Here is a 25,499-nt window from a genome sequence, read left to right as displayed (position 1 = left end):
GACAAAGGAATAGGGGGATAAGAGGGTGCCCTGTGGTTATATTGGTGGCTCTTTTCAGATCTCATGTACCTGACTATCAATGAGCCCAGGATCAGAGGCAGGGGGGAGGACAGGGATGGGCTGCAGTGACTTTGTCTGTCTCGCTTCCTAGGTCCCTAATGACCCCTGTAGGTGGGTGTTGACTCAAAAGCTTATTGAAGAATTTAGTGGGTCATGTATAACATTCATAAAGAAAAAAATAGATGCAAGTATTCACGTGCATCTTATGTATAGATACTGCTTCCGAGTACCCCCGTGTCCATTGCAGACATATACACACATGCACACACTTACACATGCACATGCATACACACAAACACTCAACGCAAATTTAGACCTAAGGGAAAATGGATTTCTTGCTGCGATGGTCAAAAGCGTTGAGAGTTTCTATTCTAAGGAGCATCTTTCCTGTAGGCGGGTGGATGAGGGACTTCCAAATGTCCTGTCTTCAAGCATGAAGCGTCTAAGAACCCCAGCCCCTGTCACTGGTGATTCCTGCATGAAACTTCCTGAAGAGGGAGCTCTGCTCAGTGTTTTTAGACAAAAGATCAGCAGCCTGTGAGTCAGATGCCTGTGCTGGCCCTTGGCTGTGCAGCCTCAAATGAGGCAAACCCATCACGTAACTAGCCTGATGGTGGTGGTCCTGAGGCCTCTCAGACAGCCTTGCTGAGCTGTGGTCCTAGGGCCTTTCTCAGAACTCACTCACATCCTGTCTCTGTGGGGGCAGTAGATTTAACCACAATTCTGGCTTTGATATCTGTCATCTTTCATCCATTTTTTTTTTCCGTTGGTTTACGTACTAGCGCACTGAGCTGGAGTAAACGAGCCACCTCGAGCCACAGCACCACCACGAACTGATCTCCTGTGTGTTCTCTTCCTCGTGTCACCCAAAATACCATTAGGGGAAAGTCCTTAGTTATTTTATTGTCTGATCTCATGTTTGCAATAATTCTGTTTACCTGGGAACTGTGTGTGTGTGTGTGTGTGTGTGTGTGTGTGTGTGTGTATTTGGAGACGTGTATATGAGTGTGTGCATGTAAGGGTATGTGTGCATGGAGGTGTGTGTGTGTGTGTGTGTGTGTGTGTGTGTTTGGATGTTTGTGTTTGGATGTGTGTGAGAGAGTATATGTGTATGGATGTGTGTATGTGTGTGTGTGTGTGTGTGTGTGTGTGTGTGTTTGGATGTTTGTGTTTGGATGTGTGTGAAAGAGTATATGTGTATGGATGTGTGTATATGTGTGTGTGTGTGTGTGTACGAATGTGCCTCAGCCTGTTGAGCCACCTTACTGCTCCTGTGAACTTTTACTTTTAAAAAACATTTCAAAGCTTGGCATGGTAGAGGTGCCTTTAACCCTGTCACTCAGGGGTCAGACACAGGTGGATCTCTGTAAGCCTGAGACCAAAGCTGGCCTGATCTCCATATGAGTTCCAGGCCAGTGAGGGTTACATAGTGAGACCCTCTGTCATTGCTTCTCAACCTTCCTAATGCTGTGACCCTTTAATGCGGTCCCTCATGTTGTGGTGACCCCAACCATAAAATATTTCTTTGCTTCTTCGTAACAGTAATTTTGACACTGTTGTCAATCATAATGTAAATATCTCATATTTGACCCCCGTGAGAAGGTCATTTGACTCTCCAAGGGGTTCCGACCCCCAGGTTGAGAACCACTCATTATGTGGGCTTCCAAACCATACTGAGCACTATGTTTGCAGGGTTTGTCCATGCTGTGGTTGTCACTTGGGTCATGGCTTCTCACAACACAGTGCCCTGGCTTTACATGAGTGTTTAGACATAGGTGAAGTTACTGGGTTTGGGTTGTTTCAGACCCTCTGAATGGCACTACTCCCCCAGACAGCCGCTGTAGGGGTTTCTCTTGTGTCTGGGAGGGAAATGACTGGTCCAGCTTTACCAGGTGTTGTCCTTTTCTCGCCCTCAGATCGTCTGTTTCAGTTTATACACCAGTCACCCAACCACCAGAGCTGCGCTGTCCATCGAAGACACAGGCGTTCTGAGTCTAGTCTTTCCATCTCTTATTGCAAACCCTGATATGACTACAGAGGTGAAACTGGCTGAGTATCCTCTAGTGAGGTGAGGCCCTAAATATACATGGGCTGGAGAGGTGCATGTAAGGCCAATGGGGAGGTGACCTGGCAGCATAGAAGAGGGCTTTGGAGGAACTTGGTAAACAGGGTCCAAGTCCTGGGAAAGCCTTTCTACCTTTTGGAAAGCCATCTACCAAGGGTCTGGGTAGCCGTGTTGACACAATATCTGATATACACCGGGAGGAGGTAGGGCTACAGCTGAGGGGCTCTGGAGTTTCCAGAGACTTGCCCTTTATTTGGGAGTAGAGGAAGTCTCATACTGGCACTTCAGAGAGGTTTGCTTTCTTTCTTTAAGACCCGGATTGCCTAGAGCTGAAAGGAAGGAGAATGGAACAGGTTACCCAGGGGGCCGCCCAGCAACGTCTTCCCAAGAATCGCGGGAGGCACACCTTGCTTAGCACATTCCCAGCCCACCTCCACTCCACCAGGGGACCTCCCTTCAGCCAGGGCCAGCAAGAGAAGGAAGTGCAGAAAGCTACCAGGCAGGTGGTAGGGTGCTCGCTCTCCTGGGACAGATATCGATCTCCTTCAGGGACAGAAACTAAGCATCCTCAAATCCTGGCCATGGGGTGGATTGCGGGAAACCTGAGTCGGCTGGTCTCCGGCCCCACCCAATAAGAGAAGAGTTGTACGCTTCTGGCGTCCGTTTCCCCATCTCCGCCCCACCCTCGCGGCTTGGTATCAGCTCTGCGTCTCCAGAGAGGGACCACGTGGGCAAAGGACTCACTAGGACCCTCCCTGGTCTTGGCTCTAGTTCTGACCCCTGGGTTCTGAAACTAAGATAATAATGACCCAGGGGAGGGTAACAGCCTGAAGCTGGTTTCCTGGGGTTGCCAAGTTTTTGGTTGGGGAGAAACTTGTGTTGGAGCCAGCCTCTGTCCCTAGGGAATGTATATAAGAGGCGTTTGGCACCTCGTAGGGGATGAGGTGACTAGGTGAGTCTGAGGTTTCTCTTTCTGGTTTTAGATCTGGTCTCAGGAAGAAAGCGGGGATCCTGGGAGGTTCCATCTGTTCTCTGACAGATGGGCCCCAGCTCCTCACCAAATCATCTTAGGAAGACAGAGGTCCACTGAGACCAGATGACACCACTGGGAAAGGATTCTGGGGAACCAAGCTTTGGGGGTTGGGGGGGTATAGTAGGGTGGGGCATGCCATGAAAGCAGATGGTCTCTGGGGCTGGGCTTCATGATAGGTACTTGAGTCCTGTTAAGACAGAGGAAACACCACTGGCCTCTCGTCAACTATCTCTGCTTCAGTCCAGAGGCAGAGCCCCAACCTAAGAAGAAGCCGGAGCAACTTCCAAGGAGCCACGGGGATATCGGTCCCCAGAAAGAGCCTGTGGTCCCAGGCATCCTGGATTTCGAACTGATCCATGAGGAGCCGAAGACCACAAAACCCCAGACACCACAACCAACACCCAGTGCCTACCGCTTCGGACGCCTCAGCCATCATTCCTTCTTCTCGAGGCACCACCCCCAACCTCAGCGGGTGACTCATATCCAAGGTACGGCGCACTCCTGACCACGGGAGCCCGCAGAGGCGGCAGCCGATCAGCAGAGGGCGCACTCCTGACCACGGGAGCCCGCAGAGGCGGCAGCCGATCAGCAGAGGGCGCAGGACCTGACCACGGGAGCCTGCAAAGGCGGGGGTGGGGGTGGGAGTGGGGGGAGGTCGATCGCTGATTGCTCATGAGATCTGCTACAGAGGCATGCAGTTTTCCTGCCAGAGTCTAGAGAATGTGGAGTCTGACAGGGGTTCTAAGACTGCCCAGTGGCCAAGCCAGGACTGACCTGGGGGTGGGGGTGGGGATGCTAGAGGAAAAGGCAGCCTATAAGGGCATATTAGAGGTTCCCTACGGAATTTCCCTCTCAGTCAGAAAAAGAAGGGATGGGTGGCCCACTCTAAAACAATGCTGACTTCTGACCAATCAATCCATCCACAGCATTGTGAGCTCCAGGAGGGCACTTGTCTGGATTCTAAGGCTATGACAACATGTGTGCGTGTGTGTACACATGCGTGTTCATGTGCATGTTCATGTGTGTGCGTGCAGAGACCAGAGCTGTTGTCCCCCAGACACCATCCCATTTAGCTAGGATGGCTGGTCCTGTGAGCACGAGGCCTCCTCCTGCCTCCATCTTCCCCGTTCTAGGATTATAAGCATAGGCCGCCATGCTTGGCTTTCTGTGTGGGTGTGTGCGCACATTCACCTTTAGGAACGTGGGTGAACCTGTGGCGTGTGGAGGTCAGAGGTCAGCCTCAGTGGTCAGTCTTTGCCTTCCACCTTATTTGATACAGAGTATCTTTGTTTTCCCACCAAATATGCCAGGCTAGATGGCCAGCAAGCTTCGTTGATATTTTCTCTCTTCCCCGAATCTCCCCATACATACATACACTAGATTATAGATGCCCTCGGTACATATCTGTCTTCGATGTGGGTCCTGGGGAATTCAAACGCAGACCCTCCCATTCGCATGTCAAGTGATTTTACTTACTAAACCATCTTCCCCAGACCTTTCGAAAAGTCATGGGTCTAAGCATTGGACACACGTTTTCTTGCTTTCAGTTTGCAAACCCTTCCCAACTCAACTGTCTTCCCAGCCCCTCTGTCTTCATCGTAAACTACCTACAATTCACTGACCTGTCACAGAAAGCCAGAAAGACCTCAGGAGGAGGTCTCATGAAGGCTTGACAGTCTTGCATCTGTGTGCCCAACTCACTGGTGTCCCTGAGCAGGCCCTTGTCCTTATGCCCATGAGTAAGGCAGCTGCTGGTCTAGTTGTTGCCTCTAACACTGAGTGTCTAGTTACAGGAAGAGGAGGACCTGGAGCACTCCCTGCTCCTCCCCACCTCTTTCTAGCCCCCTGGCTCCTGGGGTCCAGCCCACGGATCTCACTCTCTCTGCAGATTTCTCTGGGAAACCCGTCTGCGTGGTCAAGGACGAGTTGTCTCTGGCGGCCTTGCCTCACTCCACTTTCTTATCCCACTATCTGATGGGACTGCCCACCATCTCTGTTCCCATTGGGGACCCACAGTCCAATCGGAACCCCCAGCTTCCTACTTCCGGTGAGTACTTGGGCCACACCCTTCTATCTGGGCACACACCTTTCCCAAAGTGTGTGGTTGGGAAGGGGCCAGAGCAGGAAAGATCCATCCTTCTTCTCCCGGGGTTCCCCCCTTTCCCTCATTTCCTGCTACCCTCAAATAGTGCGCCTTTTTGGATTTAAGGAGTAATGAAGAGCGAAGTTAAGCCGATTTGGGCCATAGTCATGTGACTTGGAGCTAGAGACAAGAGTGACACCTTATATTTAGCTATATTTAGTATCTTGTAATATTTAGGGACAGGTACTCGCGGGCAGTGGTTTATCATCACCTCCAGCTGTGATGCTGGAGAGACTTTGGAGGCCAAGCCCTACTCTTCTGTTCCAAGGGTGTGGGGGAGCTGCGAGGGTAGCGTGTGGTAGAGATCCTGCTGAACAGGATGGCAGCCAGTTCAGGGCAGAGAAGTTTGAGAGCTGACTGTGGAACAAAACAAACACTATTATCTGTCTTGAGAGTCAAGACTTCTCCCTGTGGGGTAGAAAGGCTTGCAGAGAGAGAGGCTACTTCTACCTAGAACCTTTCCCCTCCATCCCAGTCCTGACGACACAGGAAGGGCAATCCCCCTCGTCTTTTCCTGTCCTCTCAGACACCTGGAGGAAGAATTTAAAGGACCTGGCTTCCCGAGTGACCGTCTTCACTAAGGAAATCGAGTCAATGACCAATGAGGTTGGTGTTGAACAAAGAATGAAGCCTAGAGAAAAGCCTTTGTAAGTCCCCCCGATGCTCAGCTGCTGGCATAAGAGGGGAAGGACCCTCACGACCACGAAGGTGACAGTGACAGTGACAGTAAAAAAAAAAAAAAAAAAAAGAAAACCCACAAAATCACACCTAGCAGAGAAATCCAAGAAGGGTCCCCAGAAGCGCTCTCTAAAACAGTGGTTGTCAACCTGCCTGGCGCCTTGACACTTGGATACAGTTCCTTGTGTTGCAGTGACCCCCCCCCATAGCATTATTTTAATTGCTACTTCATAACTGCAATGTTGCTACTGTTATGAATCATAATGTAAATACCAGACATGCAGGATGGTTTTTTAGGAGACCCCTGTGAAAAGGTCACTTGATTCCCCAATGGGTCATGACCCACGGGTTGAGAACCCCTACTCTAGGGTCCTCCACGGTTGCTTATATGGGGAAGACTTCTGAGCAGAGACTCTCCTGGCCCATCTCAGGACATCTTTATCGAGAACAGATCCTGGAGCACAGGATAAAAGTGGGTATCAAAGGTGAGAGGTGGGGGGGTTGACTTTAAGTGTAGGAAGGAAGAAGTTCTTCTTTAAAAATATTTATTTATTATCTATAAGTACACTGAGGCTGTCTTTAGACATACCAGAAGAGGGCATCAGATCTCATTGTAGATGGTTGTGAGCCACCATGTGGTTGCTGGGATTTGAACTCAAGACCTCTGGAAGAGCAGTCAGTGCTCTTAACCACTGAGCCATCTCTCCAGCCCAAGGAAGAAATCTGAACTTCTCACACAGGTTAGCATCCCATCTCATCAGGAGTGGAGAGTCACCAGCGCCTTTCCGACAGAATGGAGGTGACTTTGAGGGTCCTATTCCAGGACAAAATGCTAAGAGACAGACCTGGCCCTTTTTAATGGAATGTGCTTTGAGCAGCCTGTGTGTAGAGGTGTGGACATAGCTTCTTGTCCCTGCTTGCAGCTAACTCATTATGGTGCTCAGGGTAGCTCAGGTGAGTGCCCAGGTCTCCTTTGCTTTAAAGTGTGGAGGAAAATGGGCTTGGGGATGCACATCACTAACCCCAGCACCAGGGAGACAGAGGCAGGAGGATTACTGCAAGTCTAAGGCTAAGCTGCTTTCCATAGTAAAGTCCCAGGCTTGTCAGTGCTACTTACTGAAGTTTTGTCTCGAAGCAAATAAAAGTAAAACAAAGAAAAAAACATGGGGGGGGGGCAGATAGTAAACTCTATAGCTAGAATTTCAAGGGCAGGAAGCTCTAAGCCTGCTTTGCACCCAGAGGCTTCCTGGGGCAGAAAAAGAAAGTCAAGAGCTGGGAACACCGCTTCTTCAGAAAGCACTTGCCTACGTATATGTGTATGTATATGTGTATGTGTATTGTATGTATATATGCCACTAAACTGATAGGCATAGTGGAGCATGCATTTAAACCCTTGAAGGCAAGAAAATCTCTATGAGTTTGTGACTTTGAGGTCAGCCTGGTCTACACAGTGAGTTCTAACATAGCCAGATCTATGTAGAGAGACCCTGTCTCAAAATAAAATAAAATACAGTACATTTGTGAGGACCCAAGTTTAACCTTCGACACCCCCTTTTTAAAGTCCCTGGGGATTGGAGGGCTGGAAGGATGGCTCAGTGGCTAAGAGTACCGGCTGCTGCTCTTCCAGAGGACCCAGGTTCAGTTTTAAGTATCCACATGGTGGCTCACAAGAATTCGTAATTCCAGTTCCAGGGAATAAACAAAAGAAATGGCACACATGTGGTGCACATTCATACATCCAGAGAAACACATACACACAATTAAATAAATCTTAAAAAAAAAAACTTGACATAGCAATGCATGCTTATAATCTTTGCTCTAGGAAGGCAGAGATGAACAAGGTTCGCTGTGATACCTTATTTCAGGAGGGAAAAACATAAGAAATGACACTTGAGGTTATTCTCTGAACACACATGCACACCTGAGCATCCATATGTACCTGCATACACACACACACACACACACACACACACACACACACACACACACGGTGTGAGGAAGCAGATGGAGAAGAAAGGGTGTTAATGTGTAAGGAACAGACCTCACACAGAGGGGTAGCTGAGCCAGGAATTAGGGTGGAGAGTGGGGTGTGTGGAGATGAGGGTTGGGGTGTGTGGAGTTAAGGGTTGGGGTGTGTGGAGTTGAGGGTTGGGGTGTGTGGAGTTGAGGGTTGGGGTGTGTGGAGTTGAGGGTTAGGGTGTGTGGAGTTGAGGGTTGGGTGGTAAAGAGGTGGTAGTGAAGGTGTCCACAGTCCACTAGACCAGAAGGGGAAACAGCGGAATCTGAGAGGACATTTGTTGTTTTGGGGTGTACTACTTTTTGGGAGTCAGGAACAGAGAGAAAGAGGGAGAAGGGAGGAGGGGAGAGTGGAGGTCTATCTTTCCCTGGCAGAGAGGGGAAATCGAGCTGGAGCCCCAGATGAGCAGAGCCCAGTCTGAATGTGAACGAGGGCTGGAAGGGAGAAGGCATTTCTCCAGAGTTCTAGGTGTGGCTCTTTAAGGCCTTCCCCCACAATCCTTAATGAAAGGCCGATTTTTGTTTGTTCACACTGGTTTATTTGGCAGCGGATGTGAATGGCATACACTTTATTCAGGGTGAACCAGGGATTAGACACCTTTTGGGGAAAGGAATGCCCAGGCAGGGGAAGCTCATTGGCTGAACACTCAAGGGCTCTCTGGATACCTCTTCAGCATGAAGAAGAACTCCAGATGTTGATGCTACCCAGCGCTCATGGTCCTCAGTGGGGTGTCATGGTTACCTGCTCCAGAGCAGGTAGAGGCAGGTAGGGGACATCTCCACTCTTGCTGGTCTCAATTCGGAGATTCCAGGAGTTTGAGCTCATTCAACGTTACCATTCTTATGCCTGTCTGGTAGCACGGTCCCATGTCCCACCCTACATGCCTTCTCCTGCCCTCACTGGCTCCTAGAGTCTCCCGTCATTTTTGTTCTAGCAGAAGGAAGAGCCTTCTTTGAGGGATCCTCCTCCGAGAGAGCAGGGGGCCAAGTACTCAGCTGAGACCGGTAGGCTTATCCCTGCTTCCAGCCACACCCTCACCCGCCGCTATCGCCAGGGCCAGCGGGGCCACACTTCTGCCAAAGATGGAGGAGTCCAAGCCTCCGCTCTTCAGGATCAAGAGCTGTTGGTAAGCCCTACTCTGGACGCAGGGACTGCAATGGTCTCATCCTTCAGGTTCCCAGGCCTTCTGAGCCAGTACCCATCTCTGTGGGAGGCTTTTTTAGAGAAGCCTCCTAAGACTGTAAGACCAGAAAGACCCTGTCCCAGGAGTCAGCTTCCTGGGCTTCTGATACCCTCTGCCTCTAGACAAGCCTGTTGTCATCCTGATCCCCCACTGTGTAAGTCCCCTCTCGTGGGTCATTGGCCAAAGTGGGACCATGCGTATGTTTCCACTGTGTGGCAACTGAAGAATGCTTCCAGTGTTAACAGCCATTGTTGTTGAGAAAGCTGTACAGATGCTGAGAAGTTAGGAGGGAGGGGCCTGCCCGGTGCATCCTCAACCCAGAGCCTGCAAGGCTAGCCTAGCCTGGGCCTTCTGTTGCTCCTTTTCTCATTGAGGCTTGAAATGAGCCCCACTGTGTGACAATGGATTAGGGCACTGGGGATCCCAGTGAGCCCGGTGAAAACATGAGAGTGCTGTTCAGAGCCAGAAAGTCACCACCTCCCTCTTAAAGGCAGTGCTTTTGGACCCCGCAACATGGATAGATCAGGCAGATCCCAGTATCTCCATCAACAGATGAGGGGGTTTGGACTCTGTTGGGTAGTGTTCTGTGGCTCAGGTCCCTAAAGGATGTCTAAGCATAGCCAGGCTGGTATTGGTACATCCTCCACCATAGGGCGGCCTCACCGAACCTGGAGTTAAGTTCATAGGTCCTGTGGGGAAGGGGGCTCAGGGGAGGTAAGGAGGATGGGGAGGACTGGGAAGGGCCAAAGGGCAGTTCAGGGTGGGTCACCACTGCAAGGGGCTGCTGGGAGCCTAGGGTGGGCATCTAGCAGGTACAGGCCTGAGGCAGAAGCCCAACCCAGTTCCCATCCCACCAAGGATTAAGTGGACCTGCCAGGGTCTTGTAGACCCTTCTAGGTCCTTGGAAGGCTGACTGGAAAATGCTAAGGAAACCCCACTTTCCTAGGGCTCCCAGGGCTCTACCTCCTACCTCTGGTATCCCCTCCACCCCTCCATAGCTACAGACACTACCAGAAACCTGGCCTAGGAAGTCCCCCAGGACACCCGGGAAACAGGTGCCGTTAATTGACCAAAGGCCACAGAAAAAGTCAAAAGCAGCTATGGGTCAAGATTCCTGGCTGCTTCACTGGATGGAACCCCTCACTAGACATTTGGCAGAAACAACCCACTCTGGCCAACAGGCTGCCTGCAATGAGTCCCCTACCTCCTAGCAAACATTTTCAGATTGTTGGAGCTCCAGGGTGGGGAGGCCCGTGGGGTACCCCAAGTCACCACCCAAAACATCACAGCATACAGGACTCAGTGCGTCTCTTAGGAGGTGACTGGCCAGCTCTGATTTTGCTGTCCCAGTGAGGGGCCCTAGGTTCTAACCAGCTCAATGGAGATTATGGTACTGAGGGGTATATCTGTCTGATAATTAAGGCTTGATTCTGTTTCTAAAGTCCCCACTTGATGGCTTCCTTTTTCCAGGCCTCACATTTTTTACCTGCCCAACAGGGAGCTTAAGTGTATCTAGGACAATTGTGAGAAAAAGTCTAGACCCTCAAAGTGCTAGATCCTGTGAAGGAACCTTTAGAGGAAGCAGCTTGGCCATGTCCAAGGACTGACCCCAGGTTGAGGGGAGGAGCCTGCTGTTTCCCAACACATTTTCCTGTCTGTGACAGAGGCTCCCACTGACCATGGCCTGTCCTCTTACACTCAGATCTTGGAGCTTCTTTGCCAAATTCTACAAACAGATTCTCTAAGAGCAATCCAATTCTGGCTGCTGTACGCTCCACCAAAAGGTGAGGACCACAGAATGTGACTCTCTCTCTCTCTCTCTCTCTCTCTCTCTCTCTCTGTGTGTGTGTGTGTGTGTGTGTGTGTGTGGAGGGGCATATGTGGGCTGTCAAGATCTTGCCCTTGTTCCTGATCCTGCAGGGCAGATACCACCCAGTTTCTACTCCAGGACCTTCTCTCCTTTCTTTTGGGAGTTCAAAGCACCCCAAAGTCTTCCCAGCAGAATTTCTGTGGCTCCCATCCCTTGGAGGAGACCCTTCTTTAGTACTGACCTAGGGCATAGGGATGAGAAAAAAAAAATCCAGATTGTACCTAGCAGACACAACCCCCCCCCCCCAGCTGCTGTTAAAAGCATATGCACACTGGTACAAACAGAGGAACAAACACACAGGCTTGTATATAAGACCCATGAGTACACATGAGGTTTCTAGATGGGAGGAGGGAGTTGGAAGGGAGGGGTGTAAAATCCCAGATTTCCAAATGTGGGGTGGGGGGAGGAAAGAAGTGGGAGGGAATGGAAAGGGCCCAAACCAAAAGTGCATATGGGCTTTCATGGTTGGAGGGGGTGCTGAAGGGCTAAAGGTCTCTGCTCACATAGCTACAAGCACTGTTGGGATTCTTCCTTGGAAGCGGGGGTGGGTGTGGTGTGGTGTGGGGTGGTGTGGGGAGTTTGGAGGGGAGTGTGGGGGGTACGGTGGTGATGGTGTGGCCTTTGAGGAATGTAACACTGTAACACTACTGGAGAAAGCTGTCCTTAACTGGATGAGGTAGGAAACAGGGCTGAGCATACTGCCTGTGCTTTTTCAGAAAAAGATTTAGCTTTGGGGCTTCTGCAGACTGCTGTGGCTCAGCTCATCCCTCAGCCCCTCCCCTCCATCCCAGCAGAGAAGCTCTGGAATCAACTCCAAGAGCTTCAAGAGCCTCCTCAAGAGACACAACAGGCAACGTACAGGTGGGCTCCGGCCCCTCTCCAGTCCTTCTGTTCCCAGAACCACACCCTGCCGCTGCTGCCGCTTCGGGGTAGTCCCTGGTTTACTGACCCACCTATAGTCTCACTGTAGATGGGGAAAGGAAGGTGGATCCTTGAACAAAGCTGGTTAGCTGAGCTGATCTATCAGTGTGGTTGGATGCAGTTGAGAGGTCTTGCCTCAGGGAGCAGGACCAAGAACACCGATGTGGGTGCTGGACTTTTGGTCCTCACACACTTGCACACCAAGTGCAGTGTGCACATAGTCATCTCCTAGCCAAACACTGAGGGTTGGAAACGGCAAAATTGAGAGGCTGGGGAAAGGCCATCTCAGGAAGTAGGAGGAGCAGAAGCCTACTGGTCAGGAAAGGACACACTGCAGGAAGTAACATTTGCCAGAGAAAGTGGCTTTGATTTGGGGGAGGCTTATTTTGGTGGGAGGTTTTTGTTTTGTGGACCAAGCTGGCCTCAAACCTGCTTTGTGTCTGAAGATGACCTGGAACTCTTGATCCTTCTGCCTCTGCCTCCTGAGTGCTGGGATTACAGGTGAGCACCACCACATCCTGTTTCCAGGATGGACGGGGGTTCATTCCTAGACAGTTTTATAGGCCCTGGGTTTTGTTCCTAATGTTGCATGCAACATTGTAACTAAGCCGACCGGAAAGAGCCCAGTAAGAAGGGCAAGCTCTACTGTGATTGGATGAGAAACCCCAAGTTTGCCTCTTCACCTCATCTCTAAAGCCTTCTGCCAGAGTTACAGAGTTACAGGGGTGAAGAGGGCGACAAAGGCTTAGGACTCACACTAGGTAGGAGACCATTAACCACTTGCCCAGAACCAGCTTGAAAGACAGGGTCTATGGGATCAGCAATAGCAGTTGCTGTCCCTTACAACTCTAGACAAGAGGTCCTTGGTTCCCCATGGTGTCAGCATGCATAGAAGCACAGCTGACGGGCTCCTGCTTAGGAGGTGCAGGGAGGTGCCTGGGTCTGTGTATGGACAGTCCTAAGCCAGGCTTTTCAGGAGGGGTGGGGTGTCTTGCTTTTCTTGAGAGCTGGTGGTATCACACCCATGCCAGCCACCAACTCCTACCCGCCCGACCACCTGTAGACTCAGCCGACCGATCCTGTCTTTTGTATTTGGTTATATAGTCCATCTCTGAAGAAGAAGAAGACACCACCTCTATCCAAGACAGACAAACCAGGTAAGAGTCCTCAGAAGGGTTCAGTGAAGCCAGCCAGAGCAAGCAGGTTGGCTTCCTTCTCCATGCAGCAAAGCCTGATTGAGAACTTACTATGTGTCAGGCTCTGGGGAGTCATGAAGGAAGAACTGGGACAAGTTCCTATGTCATCGGGGCTTATTTCTTAGAGAGGAAGTATCCAAAGAACAGAATGCCCTGGGAGGACAGTAGGTGAACCAGGGAGGACTCCCTGTCATGAGGCACAGACGCTCCCACTTGGCAATGCCAGGCAGAGTCTACAAGTACAGCTTTCTCCTGCCTGGTATGCTGACAGAAGGCCACGCTGAACAGGGTATCTGGGCTCTGTGGGGAGGGGGCAACCATATGAGGTAAGACAAGAGGGTCGGCCTCTTGAAGAGTGTAGGTCACTCTGGAGGTTATGAGCAGGATATGATATGTCCCTGTGGTCACTATGCAATGCACAGATGGCAAACAGGGACTAGGGAGCCCAAGAAAGAGGCCCTGGCAGTGGACACAGTATCTTAGACCAGGGAGTGTGGGGGTGGGGTGGCAGCTACAGGGAAGAAGAGAATGCTTGTCATCGGTGGACGTGACTCTTTCTTATCAGGCTGTGCAAGGGTCCCAAGCACCCAGTAGTGTCTGGCATAGCACAGGGGCTCAGATTCGTGTTTGTTACACAGATGAGAAGGGACCTGGGTGTAGCTGGGCTCCCAGAGGGGGACCAGCGCGTTCAAAGCTGAACTCAAGGAAAAGCTGGCCTTGACCGTGGCACTGCCTAGTCTGCTCTCTTGACATGGCCCTTCCCATCCCCTAGAGCACATGGGCAAAGCCCAAGTTCTCCTAGTGCATCCCAGCGAGGATCCAGAGGAGAAAACGACCAAGCCAAAAGCAGAAAACTGAGGAGCACAGGCCGGAGCACGGAGACTTTTGCCTGGCTCAAAGGCATCTCCTCAGCTTGGAGAGGGGTGGGTGGCTCCAGTCCTGCTACCTCAACTCCAGCCCCTGGCCTCCAACAGTACTCTGCTAAATAAAATGCTGCTCTCCCTCCCTGGGTGAAGGCAGTGCCACACACCTCCCCAGGAGTGTCTGTGTTTGGATGGTTTATTCTACAAGAGTAGTGTCCCCTCCCACAGAGCAAGCCCATGGTACCACCCACAGTTAGCAAAGGTGTTCACATGTTCATGCAATCGAGATAATCTCCCACAGGCATGCACTGAAGCCTGACTTGTAGGTGATTCTAGACACTGTCAAACTGATACCTAACATGAACCATCCAGCCATTATGCCTGGCCTCCTGCTTCCTTTTCCCCCTTTGCCCCCCACCCTCTCAGTGGCAGTCTAATCAACAACTGTGCCCATTGCTGTTCTCTGGCTTCATCTTTACCCTGCAAGTATATGCTTCCCAATTACTTCCTTTCATGGTTCGAAAAATGTGGTCAAATATAACAGGAGTGGTACCATCTAAACCACCAGGGGGTAGCAGTTTGAATAAGAATGGCCCCTTGGATCTCCTGTTTATGTGTTCAGGAAGTGCACTGTTTGAAAGGATTAGGAGGTGTGGTCTTAGAGTGGGTGTGGCCTTGTTGAAGGAAGTGTGTCACTCACTGTGGGCCTTGAGGTTTCCCAAGTCCATGCCAGACCCAGTGTCTCTTCCTGCTGCCTGTGGATCCAGATGTAGAACTCTCTGCTACCTCTCCAGTATCATGTCTACCTCTGTTCCACCATGTCTCCTCCCAAGAAGATACTGCACCAAACCTGTGAAACTCTAAGCCAGCCCCGATGAAATGCTTTCTTTTGTAGGAGTTGCCTTGGTCATGGTGCCTCTTCATGGTAATAGAACAGTGACATAAGACAGAAAGGCTACTCCATTGTGAGACCGTCACTCCCTCCATCTCTGGAGCTTTGACGTCTTGCAGAAGTGAGACTCTGTCTTGTCTTTGTTTTCTCTGTTCGAAAAGCTACCACACAGATACCTTGGATTAGGTAATTCATAGGCAATTGAAGTTTGTCTTACATTCTGGGAGTGAAAAAGTCCAAGGTCAAGGCTCTCGTAGGTTTGGTGTCTGGTGAGGACCTGTCATTCTTGAATGAGGACCTTCTACATGTTTTAGATCATAATGGGGAGACAGATTCCCCACAAGTCCTCTTAGAATGGTGCCTATTTGCTCCCTATTCATGAAGTGAAAATTCACATGAGCCCATTTCTTTCCAAATGCCTGCTTTTTTCAAACTGAGATGGGGCTCTTCATTTAACCTCATTCAGACTGGCTTTGAGTGTACATGCCTCTTGGTTCAGCCTCTCCTGTTCTGGGATTACAAATATAAGCCACCACCCCTGTCCAGGTCCCAACTTCTTAACACTATGAGTCACCTTGGGGGACAGTGTTTAATACTGTCACCTTTCAACATATGAATCCAGGGGATCGACCAGCAGTGGACCCATAGCACCCACAAAACAATAAGTTCCCATTCCCCTCTTCTTGACTGCTGGAAACCACCCTCCAGGTTTCTGTGTCTGGGTGTGGAGCAGTTCCTAGGTGTCTCCTAGTAGAATCCTCTTCATCTTTTTGTATCAGACTTGTTTTTCTTGGCATAACTTCAAGAGTTCAATGTGTCACAGTCTCCTGCCTCCTCTGTTTTTATTGATGTAGGTAGCACTGAAGCTTTCCAGTTTCAACTGCCGAAACCCCACCGAGGGTCCATTCATGGTGAAGGGGACATAATACAGTCACCTTCCTTATCCTAGATAAACTATGGCTGGCACTAAATCTTCTTGGGTCCCTCAAAGTGTATTATTATGGGTGTCTTAGGGTTTTACTGTTGTGAACAGACGCCATGACCAAGGCAAGTCTTTTAAAGGACAACATTTAACTGGGGCTGGCTTACAGGTTCAGAGGTTCTGTCTGTTATCATCAAGATGGGAGCATGGCAGCATCCAGGCAGGCATGATGCAGGAGGAGCTGAGAGTTCTACACCTTCATCTGAAGGCTGCTAGAAGACTGACTTCCAAGCAGCTAGGATGAGGGTCTTAAAACACATAACCACAGTGACATACTTATTCCAACAGGGCCACATCTAATAGTGCCACTCCCTGGGCTGAATATATACAAACCATAGCATGGGGTAAATACCAGTCGTTGTGGATTCTCCCTTATTTTAGTTCAGGGGATCAGTCTCTGGTCAGTGGCTGCTCTGCTATAGTCCTGGGGGGGCAAGAGCATCTTGACAGCAAAATGCCAACGGAGGTAAGAGTGTGTAGTAGAGGTGGTGGTCACTGCAGCCAGGAAGCAGGGAGAGGGACAAGAAAGGAACCTGGGACAAGATCTAGCCTCTGAACACACAGCCCTGTTGGACACCTCCCTCCAGCTTCTCCCCATCTCCAAAAATTCCCACCATGTTCCAACAACCGGACTCCATCAGTGGGTTAATCTTGAGGGAGGGGCCCCCTGTAATTTAACCTCTTGAAGTTGGGTTTAGCCATCTGGGGAGAGAGAGGAAGTACCTCCTCTCCCAAGCTTTGCATGAAGCCAGGCTGTGTCCAGTCAGGGCCTGGTCCTTTGGCATAGACTTGATCAATGGGAAAGATAAGCGTGTGACCTGCACTGGGCCAAGCACACGCTGACCTCGGGAAGATTTCGTGCTGGCCCCTGAGCATCACAGGATTCCATCTGTCTTTAGTCATCAGTCCACGGAGACAGAAGGCACATTCCACTCATCCCTGATTCGCCCGCACTCCTTCCCATATGTGAGCCATCAAAGTACCAAAAGTGTTTCCAGGTTCTTGTGGCATAGGCCTTTTATCCCAGTACTTGGGAGGCAGAGGCAGGGGTTCCAAGACAGCCAGGGCCACACACAGAAACTCTGTCTTAAACACCACCACCAAAAAATTCCAAATAGTAACTTTTTTGCTTATTGCTCACATAAGACTTGCCATTTTGTCATGTTGAAGCATCAAGAATGTTCCAACTGTTCCCACTGCAGTAGAATCTTCCTCATCCTTTCCTAGGGCAGCGGCTCTTGCAAAACCTTTATTGCTGTTAAACAGGAATGCTCCTTCCCTCCTCCAAGCCACTCCCAGCTCTCATTCTATTTTGTTTCTGAGTATTTGGCTGCTCTAGATTTAGAGCATCTTTTCCTGAGTGGCTTATTCCATGTAACAGTTCATACACATAGCATGTCAGAATTTCCTACCTTTTTGAAGGCTATATAGTATTCCACTGTTTAGCCAGATTACATTTGTTGGGTTGGTGTTAGTATTGGTGTGTGTGTGTTTTTGTTTTGGAGGATGGGGCTAGTGTACCCAGTGCTCTAAGAGTTGGGCCCAGCTGGTTAGAAGAGACGGAGAGTGTTATACCAAAGATAACTCTGTGTACACACACAGGAATGTTCTGGTTCCAGGCTTCTCCCCTCCTAGTTCGATTGCTCAACCACCAGGCCCTTCCCTATTCCACTGCAATAGATAAAGGGACATCAGTGGCAGGGAAGTTCATCCCATAGTCTGGCTGCAAACTCTATATCAGAGCATGGCCTTGAACTCTTGATCCTTCTGTTCCAGTGGGCTTGGGCTACCTGCATCTTCACCTTCAACTCTTAACAGTTTCATCGACCCAGAACTTTCAGGGGGTAGATGCTTTTGTTGCAACTGGATTAGGGACTTAAAGGAGTAGAGCATGGTTCGGGGAGATGGTTGAATAACCTGGGTTTGGGTACTCAGAACCTGTTGCAATATCCTTTTCAACCCAATCGCCAATTTGTTGCATTTTCCTCTTCAACCCAAATAAACCCATTCAATGAAAACGCGACTCAGTAATTAGGAAAATAAACTGCGGTCTATTTTGGGCAGATTTGCCACTACACTCTGCTCCCCTCCTAAGAAATCCCTCTCAGTGGGGCGGGTCCAGCGGGACAGCTAGAGCCGCACCCAGGCAGCTCTGCGCCTTTCAGGTCTGCAGCGAGCGCGCCAAGGTGAGCCAGAGCCAAGATGGCTGTCCTCTCTAAGGAGTGTATGGCTCTGTGCTTCTTACTGGTGCTGCCAGCTTCGTGATGGTGCTCCACCTGGCCATCAACGTGGGCAAAGCCCGAAAGAAGTACAAGGTAGAGCACCCTGTCGTGTACAGCACAGATCCTGAGAATGGGCATAGCTCAAGTGCATTCAGCGCGCCCACCAGAACACATTGGAGGTGTACCCTCCCTATTTTTCCTAACCATGGGAGGTGTTTACCATCCGCGCATAGCTTCTGGCCTGGATTATTGGGCTAGTTCTATATGCATATGGCTACGGCGCAGGAGGCCCTAGCAAGCGGTATCGAGGAGCTGTGGGCTCTCTTGCCCTCGTTGCCTTGATGGGCACAACTGTGTGTCCCGCCTTCCAGCATCTGGGCTGGATTAGGCCTGGCCTAGGCTACGGGTCCAGATCCTACCTCTGAGGAATGGGAGGCCTTTCAGCTCTTACCCTTGCTTCCAACTCCACTGTTTTTTAAAATATAATAAAAACTTACGTGGCATCAAAAAAAAGAAAGAAAGAAAGAAAGAAAGAAAGAAAGAAAGAAAGAAAGAAAGAAAGAAAGAAAGAAAGAAAGAAAGAAAGAAAAAGAAATCCCTCTCACTTGCCGTGAACAGTCCAGTCCTCTTGTTCCCGTTCTGTCCTCTCCTCCTTGTCCTCTGACTCCTCCTCTTCCGTTTTACTCCCTGACTCTTCCTCTTCCGTTTCCTCTCCTTTTCCCACCTCCTCTCCCTGTCTAATTATGTATTGCCTTAACATAAATCTACAAGAACCCACAGGAACCTAGGCACAGCAGTGTAGACCTGTAATCGCAGCACTTCTGTATATCGATGGGGGACAGGCAGAAGACTCCCTGGAAGCTCATGGGGCAGCTATCCCGGTGCACAAAGTGGTAGATAAGAAGGAATCCTGTCTCAGATCGGATGGAAAGCTAGGATGGTCACCTGGGGTTGTCTTCTGACCTCCAAACACACACATAAGAACTGCAGTGATTTTTATCGTGAGGACTCAGAGATAATCCATCTTACCTGCTAAGCATGCTGCTGGATTTAACAGGTCCTAGTGACCCATGTCTCTAAGCAGCACACAGATCAAAAAGCAGCTGAGGCCCAGAGAGGGCTGTGGCACTTGTTTGGAACATGGAACATCAGAGCTGAGTCTGCTCTGAACGCTATGGGAACACCTGGTTCTTGTTCTTGGCAAAAGCTCTCAGGCAGCACAGCCTGGTTTTCATGGTTCTCCTGGAGTTCAAGACCCCTGCCCAGTTCCACTGCAGGCCCTGGTTACCCACTCCTGTGTCCTCAGCCCCTTTCACTCCATGCTCAATGGCCTTACCCACAGATCTCCAGGCTGGGAAAAGATTGGGCCCCAGGAAAGGGAAACTTTGCCCATAGTCACTGCACAAGAAACACACACACACACACACCCACACACACACACCCACACCCATGTTAGGTCTTTATGTAGCCACCCATTTTTCAGGCGTGCTGTTTTTAAGGTGTCCGAATAAACATGCTCTCTCAGAGTCTCTGTCTGAGGTAGGGTCTTAGGTATCCAGACTGGCCTCAAACTACATAGCAGCAGATGACCTTAAATTTTGGTTTCTCTTGGTTCTACCTCCCAAAGTGCAGGCAAAAGCTACCACATCTGAAAATGGAGCACTGGCCTTCCTACATGTGAGAGATGCATCCATTTGCTTTCCAGTTGCTTGTGTAAGACATTGGCCAAAAGCAACTTGGGAATGAAAAGATTTGCTTGGCCTCCATGTCCCCAATCAGTCAACCATGGGGAAGTCAGGGCAGGGACTCAAGTAAGAGCAGAGGCAGGAACCATGGAGGAGAGCATTTTTCTGTCTTGTTCAGCTTGTTTTCATGAACTATCCAGAACTGTCTGCCAGGAGGTGGCTCTGGCCACAGAGGTCTGGGCCCTCTTGCATCAATCATTGATCAAGAAATTGACCCCACAGACATGACCACAGGCCAATATGATGGAGACAATTCCCCTTTCCCAGATATGTCTAGGTTAGAGTCAAGCTGACGGAAACTTCCCAGCATGCTCACTATCTAGACTGTGCAGATGGGCTCAGGGACCCCAGGAATGCTAGACAGTGAGGACTGCTTGAAGAAGCTTCATGTCCAGCCTGGATTCTGTGGACTCCTTAGGATGTGGGACAACCCTGGAGGTCCCTTGGGCTTGTTTCTGGGCCTCTCTTTTACCCTGCAGTGGGAATATTTGCTAGATGCTCAATCAGCATGTAGGGAGAAGTAAGGCATATGGAAGCAGAGCTTCAGTATCCCCATCAAGGAAGAGAAGCCACTGCAGGGTAAAAGTTCTGTAATAGACTAGTAATGTCTGCTGTGGGCACAAGCTGGGAACACGTAGTCTGTGTGTCCCTGAGAAGTCTGGATGGAGTGTGTTCAATAAGCCAGAGCTGAGTCCTCTAACAGTATCTCCCCAGGTTGGTCCTCTGAGATGTGCATTCCCAGGCCCATGTGGCTGTCTACAGAGAGGCAGCTCCTTGGAGCAGGCAGTCTGTCAAGGGATAGAGATGGAGCTTCGGTGTGAAGCCTTCACTGTCCACACTGGCATGAAAAATGCCTGCCAATTGGAAGAAAAGAGGCATGTGCTCTAATTGAGGGTGGGGGTTTGTATAGTCTTAGCCAGGGTCGTAAAAACATCAGGGAAGAGACAGTATAGTAATAGATTATTGATGTCTGACACAGACACAAAGCAAGATATGGATTAATTTACCCTTCAAGCCTTCCCAACCGCAGCCCTCTCTTGGCTGTGAGGCTAAACCCATGGCTCAGAAAAGCAAAGCAAACATTCTACCAATAGGAGGTGAGGTAGGCTGATTCTTTCTCTCTCTCTCCCTTACCTCTGCAGTATTGGGACCAAGGGACTCTTGCATGCAAGGAAAGTACTCTATCAACTGAGCCCAATGGATTAGTACTTTAACATCGCACAGTGATTTCTCATCAGCTCTTCTTGTCCAGTGAGATACAACCACAACCCTTCTTCCTGCTTGGCACCCAGATTCTTTTGAATCCTTCCTGGGAGAAAAAACTGTTTCACCACCTTCCAAGGAAAGTTACCCCTTGCAGGGTTGCAAAGCTCTGATCATTAGAATACTTTTCTTTCTGTGGGTTCCAAAGCCACCACCCAGCCATCTCCACCCTTGGGGTGGTAACTTGCCCAAAGCCATTCAGGTCTTTGGTGGCCCTTCCTTGTTTGTTTCCACCTTACAACTGCTGGGCCCAGCTCTTAGAGAGCTTGGGTACACTATCCCCATCCTCCAAAACAGAAACACACGCACGCACGCACGCACGCACGCACGCACAGCATCACTTTTGTTATCTAAAACAAAACACCAAAAGCAATACTAATAAATAGGCAACATTTTAAAAGTCCGAATCTCCAGGCAGGCCCACACATGACTTGACTCAGGGTAGCCCCAGCCACCTGTAAAGCGGAAAGCAGGAGTGTGAGGAGCACCCAGCATCCCTGCTCTCCACAGAGCTTGCAGGCCTGGGGCTTTCCTTCCTCCAGATAGGAAGGCAGATAGACAAGCACCTCTGCCACTGACCCTCAAAATGAGGATCTAGGTGATTTCCTGAGAGCCTGAGGACCAGGACGGTGCTCTCTGCATCCTCCCTACCCTAACCCGAGAGCAGCAGCAGCTAGCATCCTGCCCAGGCCCTCTGCACGGTCCAGCTGAGTGGATTCTCTAGTCGTTGGCTGTGTGACCCACCTGACTGACCTTTTGAACATCACACATTCAGGCCCAGCTTAAGTCAGAAGGGAGGATCCCCCTTCCCCCCAACTCCAGCAGGAGTAAGCGTCAGCATAGAGTGACGGATTTAGGGGACAGTCTTGGAAGTGACATCCCTCCAGTGGCCACCTTTCAAGCTGGGCCTCCTGCAAGCCCATGATGACTGAAGTCACTGTTCCTGGCCCAACCAGGGGTCAGACCCCAGCTTGGAAACTCCTGGATGTTAAAGCCATGTATCCGGCCCGGCCTCTTCCTCCGGTGGCTCGAGTGTGACACTGGGAGGTCAGTCTGTTACCTAGAGTCACCAGCAGTGACATCTCCAGGGACAGAGTGGGCCACAAAAGTGACAAAGGTGGCCCTGCCTGGGAACAGCAGCTCTCAGCTGACAAGAGCCAGGCATGAGACGAGCTCTCCCCTGCCTGACCCTGCAGCCGTGAAGCTTCACCTCTACATCCATCTCAGACCCTTCCCAAGTCTGCCTTGTGTGCAGCCCTACCTCCTGAGCCCTGCTTTGCTTTGGGGGTATGTGTGTGTGGCTGTTCAGGCCTCCCTGGTAGTCAGAAGTCATGGACAGGCCCCTGCATGAGTTCCAGCCTTATCCAGGCCTGGGGGTTATGGAAAGACACAATACTGAGCTTAGAGGAACAAAACATAGGAAACTGTTGGAGGTGAAGCCCGGGCTCTGCTGGCTGAGGTATTTCTGGTTAGGGCAGTCCCTGATCTCCCTTCCCCCACAACCCTGGCATGGGAGTAAAAAGTGTCACAGCCCCAAACAGAACTAGAGGGCAAATAATTTAAGGGAACCTGTGTTACCTCCTGTCCCCTGTACTTGAGTCCCCTGAGCCAGGATCACGGGGGAGACCACATGCAGGGTGTAAACCTGACCAGGGGGATGGTTCATGTCACTGGGGAGGTAGCAGGAAGGCTGGTGCCTCCAGGTCCTGGTTCCTCCCTGGACTGTCCTTGACCCTCAGAGGTTGGCACAGCCGTTTGGGTCTGGTCCCAAGGTGGGCCCTGTGGGGTGGTGGGAGAATTTCCCTCAAACGCTTTAGGGCTTAGCATCTGGGGGGTGACCGGATGCTGAGTCACTGAGGGGATCCTGTCCGCCACCCCTGATAGCTGCGTGGGCTGGCTTTGCCGGCGATCTTCCAGTCTGGTTACCCCCCTGGTAGATTCCACATCCTCCTGAGTGGCCTTGGGTTCTGGCAAGAGACTCCCAGGGGTGGAGAAGGTGGGTAGTGAGGCCAGATGGGTATTGGGACCGGAGGTCTTCTTTATGCAAGATTCACAACACAGCCGGAGGTAGCCGGGGATGCTGCAGTAGCGGTCTAGCACTTCCATCCGGCAGAAGATGGATCTGTCTCCCACACAGGGCTCCACTGTACATACACAAAGGCAGAGGGGTGCCCATCAGGAGGGGACATCTTTCCTCCTCCTGTCCCAGCTCATTCCACCCAGGGAAGAGAAACTAAGCTGCACCCCACCCCCAAACACACTATCAGCATCCCTAGAACCTTGGTGGTGAGACCAATTGTCAAGCTCCATGCCGACCTGAGCCAGATCCTCTAGGGTGGAGCAGAACTATTTTTAAAGAACCCTCCAACCGCTTCTGGAGTATAGGAAGAGTCCTATAGCTCTGTCTGGTTCAACCACATACTCGGCTATGCTGGTTATCACCCAGGAAGTCTAGATTCAACCAAGCGTGAGAACCCTGCTCTAGGGAGAAGATGGAGCCCCTGAGTCCCCTAGCTACCCAATTACCCCTGCAGCTAAGGTCCGGTAAGCTCTCCTGTAACCAGCAGATCAACATCCAGCCACTCGTTGGGGTGCAGGTGGATCATTAATCCCCTCCCACTAAATCTCAGTCAAGAACACCGTGGTTGAACTGTTCTAAAATGTATCTATGGTTGGCCCAGGCAAAGCCCTTTAGAGAAACGTGGTGGCAAAAGCTTAGCTTTGTGCTTCCCCCGTCCCCCGTCCCCGCAGCTAGAATCAATAGCGGACTCTGGAACAGAGACAATGAAAGCCAATAGTCGCTAGATGGCGCCAAAGCTCTAGGGCCAGAACCAGACCCTCCAACTTTAAGAAATTTGCCCAACTTCTGATCTGAGAAGCTGAGAGGTCAAAGGGTTGTTCAAGGTCACATTCTTTAACTAGAATCAGGGTCTCATCTTTCTGCAGATTATCTTGCTTGACAATTGGGGGTGGTGGTGAAGGCTCTGGTAACTAGGGAGTGTATCATAGTAGGTGCAGGACCAGTCTTTATTCACAGAGACCACAGGATGAATTAACTGCTACTCCTCTGAATAGCAGGGGACACTGGTTCCCTCTCACGGTTAATTCTCTCAGCTGCTCTGAGAATGCAGCTCCTCTCTGCGACTGCAGCTCCCAAAAGCACGGAAGCAGATAGATGAGCATTCTGAGCTCTGGGGCATGCTTTATAGATAAAACAGGACATCCTCACAACAGTGGGACAGCACCTTGTCACCAAACATGGCAATGTCCCTTCAGCAGAGAAGCCTGCATGACTTCTTTTTAGTCTGTGGCAGGTTTGGCCATCACAGGAATAACACCAAACTTAGCTCTTGGGACCAGTGCGAATCACAGAGTAGGTCATCGACTAGAGTGACATCATTTGTACTTTCTGAGGCCACCCAGACAGGTAGGCTACGTCTGTCCCATTGCTATGCTCCAAACCCTGGGACGACAGAAAGGTTGGGGGAGGGGAGGGGCCCATGACTATACTTACGTGTTGAGATCCTGTTCGTGGGAGTCAGGGGCGTGGATTGGGGGTCCCAGTGTCCCACTTTGGTCACAGGGTCCTGGACCTCCACCTTTACTGTAGAGTTCTGGAGATCTCCTGAGAACAGAGATATAGCTGTATTCGATGGTGAGAGTCCCTTACCCAGAATGTTTGGGACCAGAAGCGCCCCCACTTTCTTTCCCTGGAATTTGGGATATTTACATAGACATGATGAGGGCTCTTAGAAGCAAGGTCCAGATATAATCCTGGGGAGTGCATCTGTTTCTGTTTTCGCTTGTTTGCACTTTGTCGTGTGTGTGTGTGTGTGTGTGTGTGTGTGTGTGTGTGTGTGTACCAGTGTGGGTGATATGAGCCGCAGAGCACCCACAGAGGTCAGAGGAGAGCTTTGGAGGAGTCAGCTCTCTTGCTTATTTATACCTTATGAGACTTGGCAGCACGTGCCATCATCCACTGAGCTGGCCCCATTGGTTCCCTATGCCCAAAGTGTGCAGGTAGTTTTGTACGATGCTTTAAATGGTTTGGGAACTGAAATGAGGTGTGTAAATATAAGAATGCAAGAGTCTTGGAAGGCCTTTTTTTTTTTCTCCTCTAGGATGCTGGCTAACTGGGCAGTGATGTTTCCATCAGAACATATCCTCTGCAGTCAGGAATGGAAGCGCACATCCGTGCGAGCACTCCAGAAGTTCTGGATTGGGAAGCATTTTGGATTTTGGATTAGGGATGCCCAACCTGTCTTTGGAATTTCAAAGGGCCAGGAACCATGCTGCTGGGTGGTCTTGGCCAGAAGAATGAATGGGCTAGGCCTCCGATCCCATCATCATCATCATCATCATCATC

General features: G+C 50.4%; 2 protein-coding genes and 1 pseudogene across 3 annotated transcripts in view; 2 read left to right on the top strand and 1 right to left on the bottom strand.

The window, feature by feature from the left end:
- Positions 1-2,087: 2,087 nt before the first annotated feature.
- Positions 2,088-14,024, top strand: TBATA (thymus, brain and testes associated; the record flags this gene model as incomplete). The annotated part of the gene is made up of 9 exons (XM_080938198.1): positions 2,088-2,128; positions 3,399-3,646; positions 5,047-5,205; positions 5,828-5,907; positions 8,931-9,122; positions 10,882-10,963; positions 11,766-11,910; positions 13,075-13,127; positions 13,939-14,024. The coding sequence occupies 9 exons, from the start codon at positions 2,088-2,090 to the stop codon at positions 14,022-14,024; spliced, it is 1,086 nt and encodes a 361-aa protein (XP_080794324.1).
- A 4,081-nt stretch (positions 14,025-18,105) lies between these two features.
- LOC308437124 (glutathione S-transferase 3, mitochondrial-like) lies at positions 18,106-18,550 on the top strand (annotated as a pseudogene). Its single transcript has one exon. The product of its transcript is annotated as a glutathione S-transferase 3, mitochondrial-like (transcript).
- A 4,162-nt stretch (positions 18,551-22,712) lies between these two features.
- Positions 22,713-25,499, bottom strand: part of ADAMTS14 (ADAM metallopeptidase with thrombospondin type 1 motif 14) — a gene marked incomplete at its 5' end in the record, with an annotated part of 72,493 nt that continues 69,706 nt past the window's right edge. Inside the window, 2 exons of the mRNA XM_080937663.1 lie at positions 22,713-23,277; positions 24,648-24,758. Of these exons, the coding sequence (XP_080793789.1) occupies positions 22,796-23,277; positions 24,648-24,758 (593 nt within the window). The 3' untranslated portion in view covers positions 22,713-22,795. The remainder of the gene's footprint in view (positions 23,278-24,647; positions 24,759-25,499) is intronic.

Source organism: Micromys minutus (genome assembly GCF_963924665.1).
Source record: "Micromys minutus genome assembly, chromosome: 25".
In the NCBI taxonomy this organism is placed as follows: Eukaryota; Metazoa; Chordata; class Mammalia; order Rodentia; family Muridae; genus Micromys; species Micromys minutus.
Note: the sequence above shows the minus strand (reverse complement) of the source record. Positions and strands in the feature narration are given on the sequence as shown.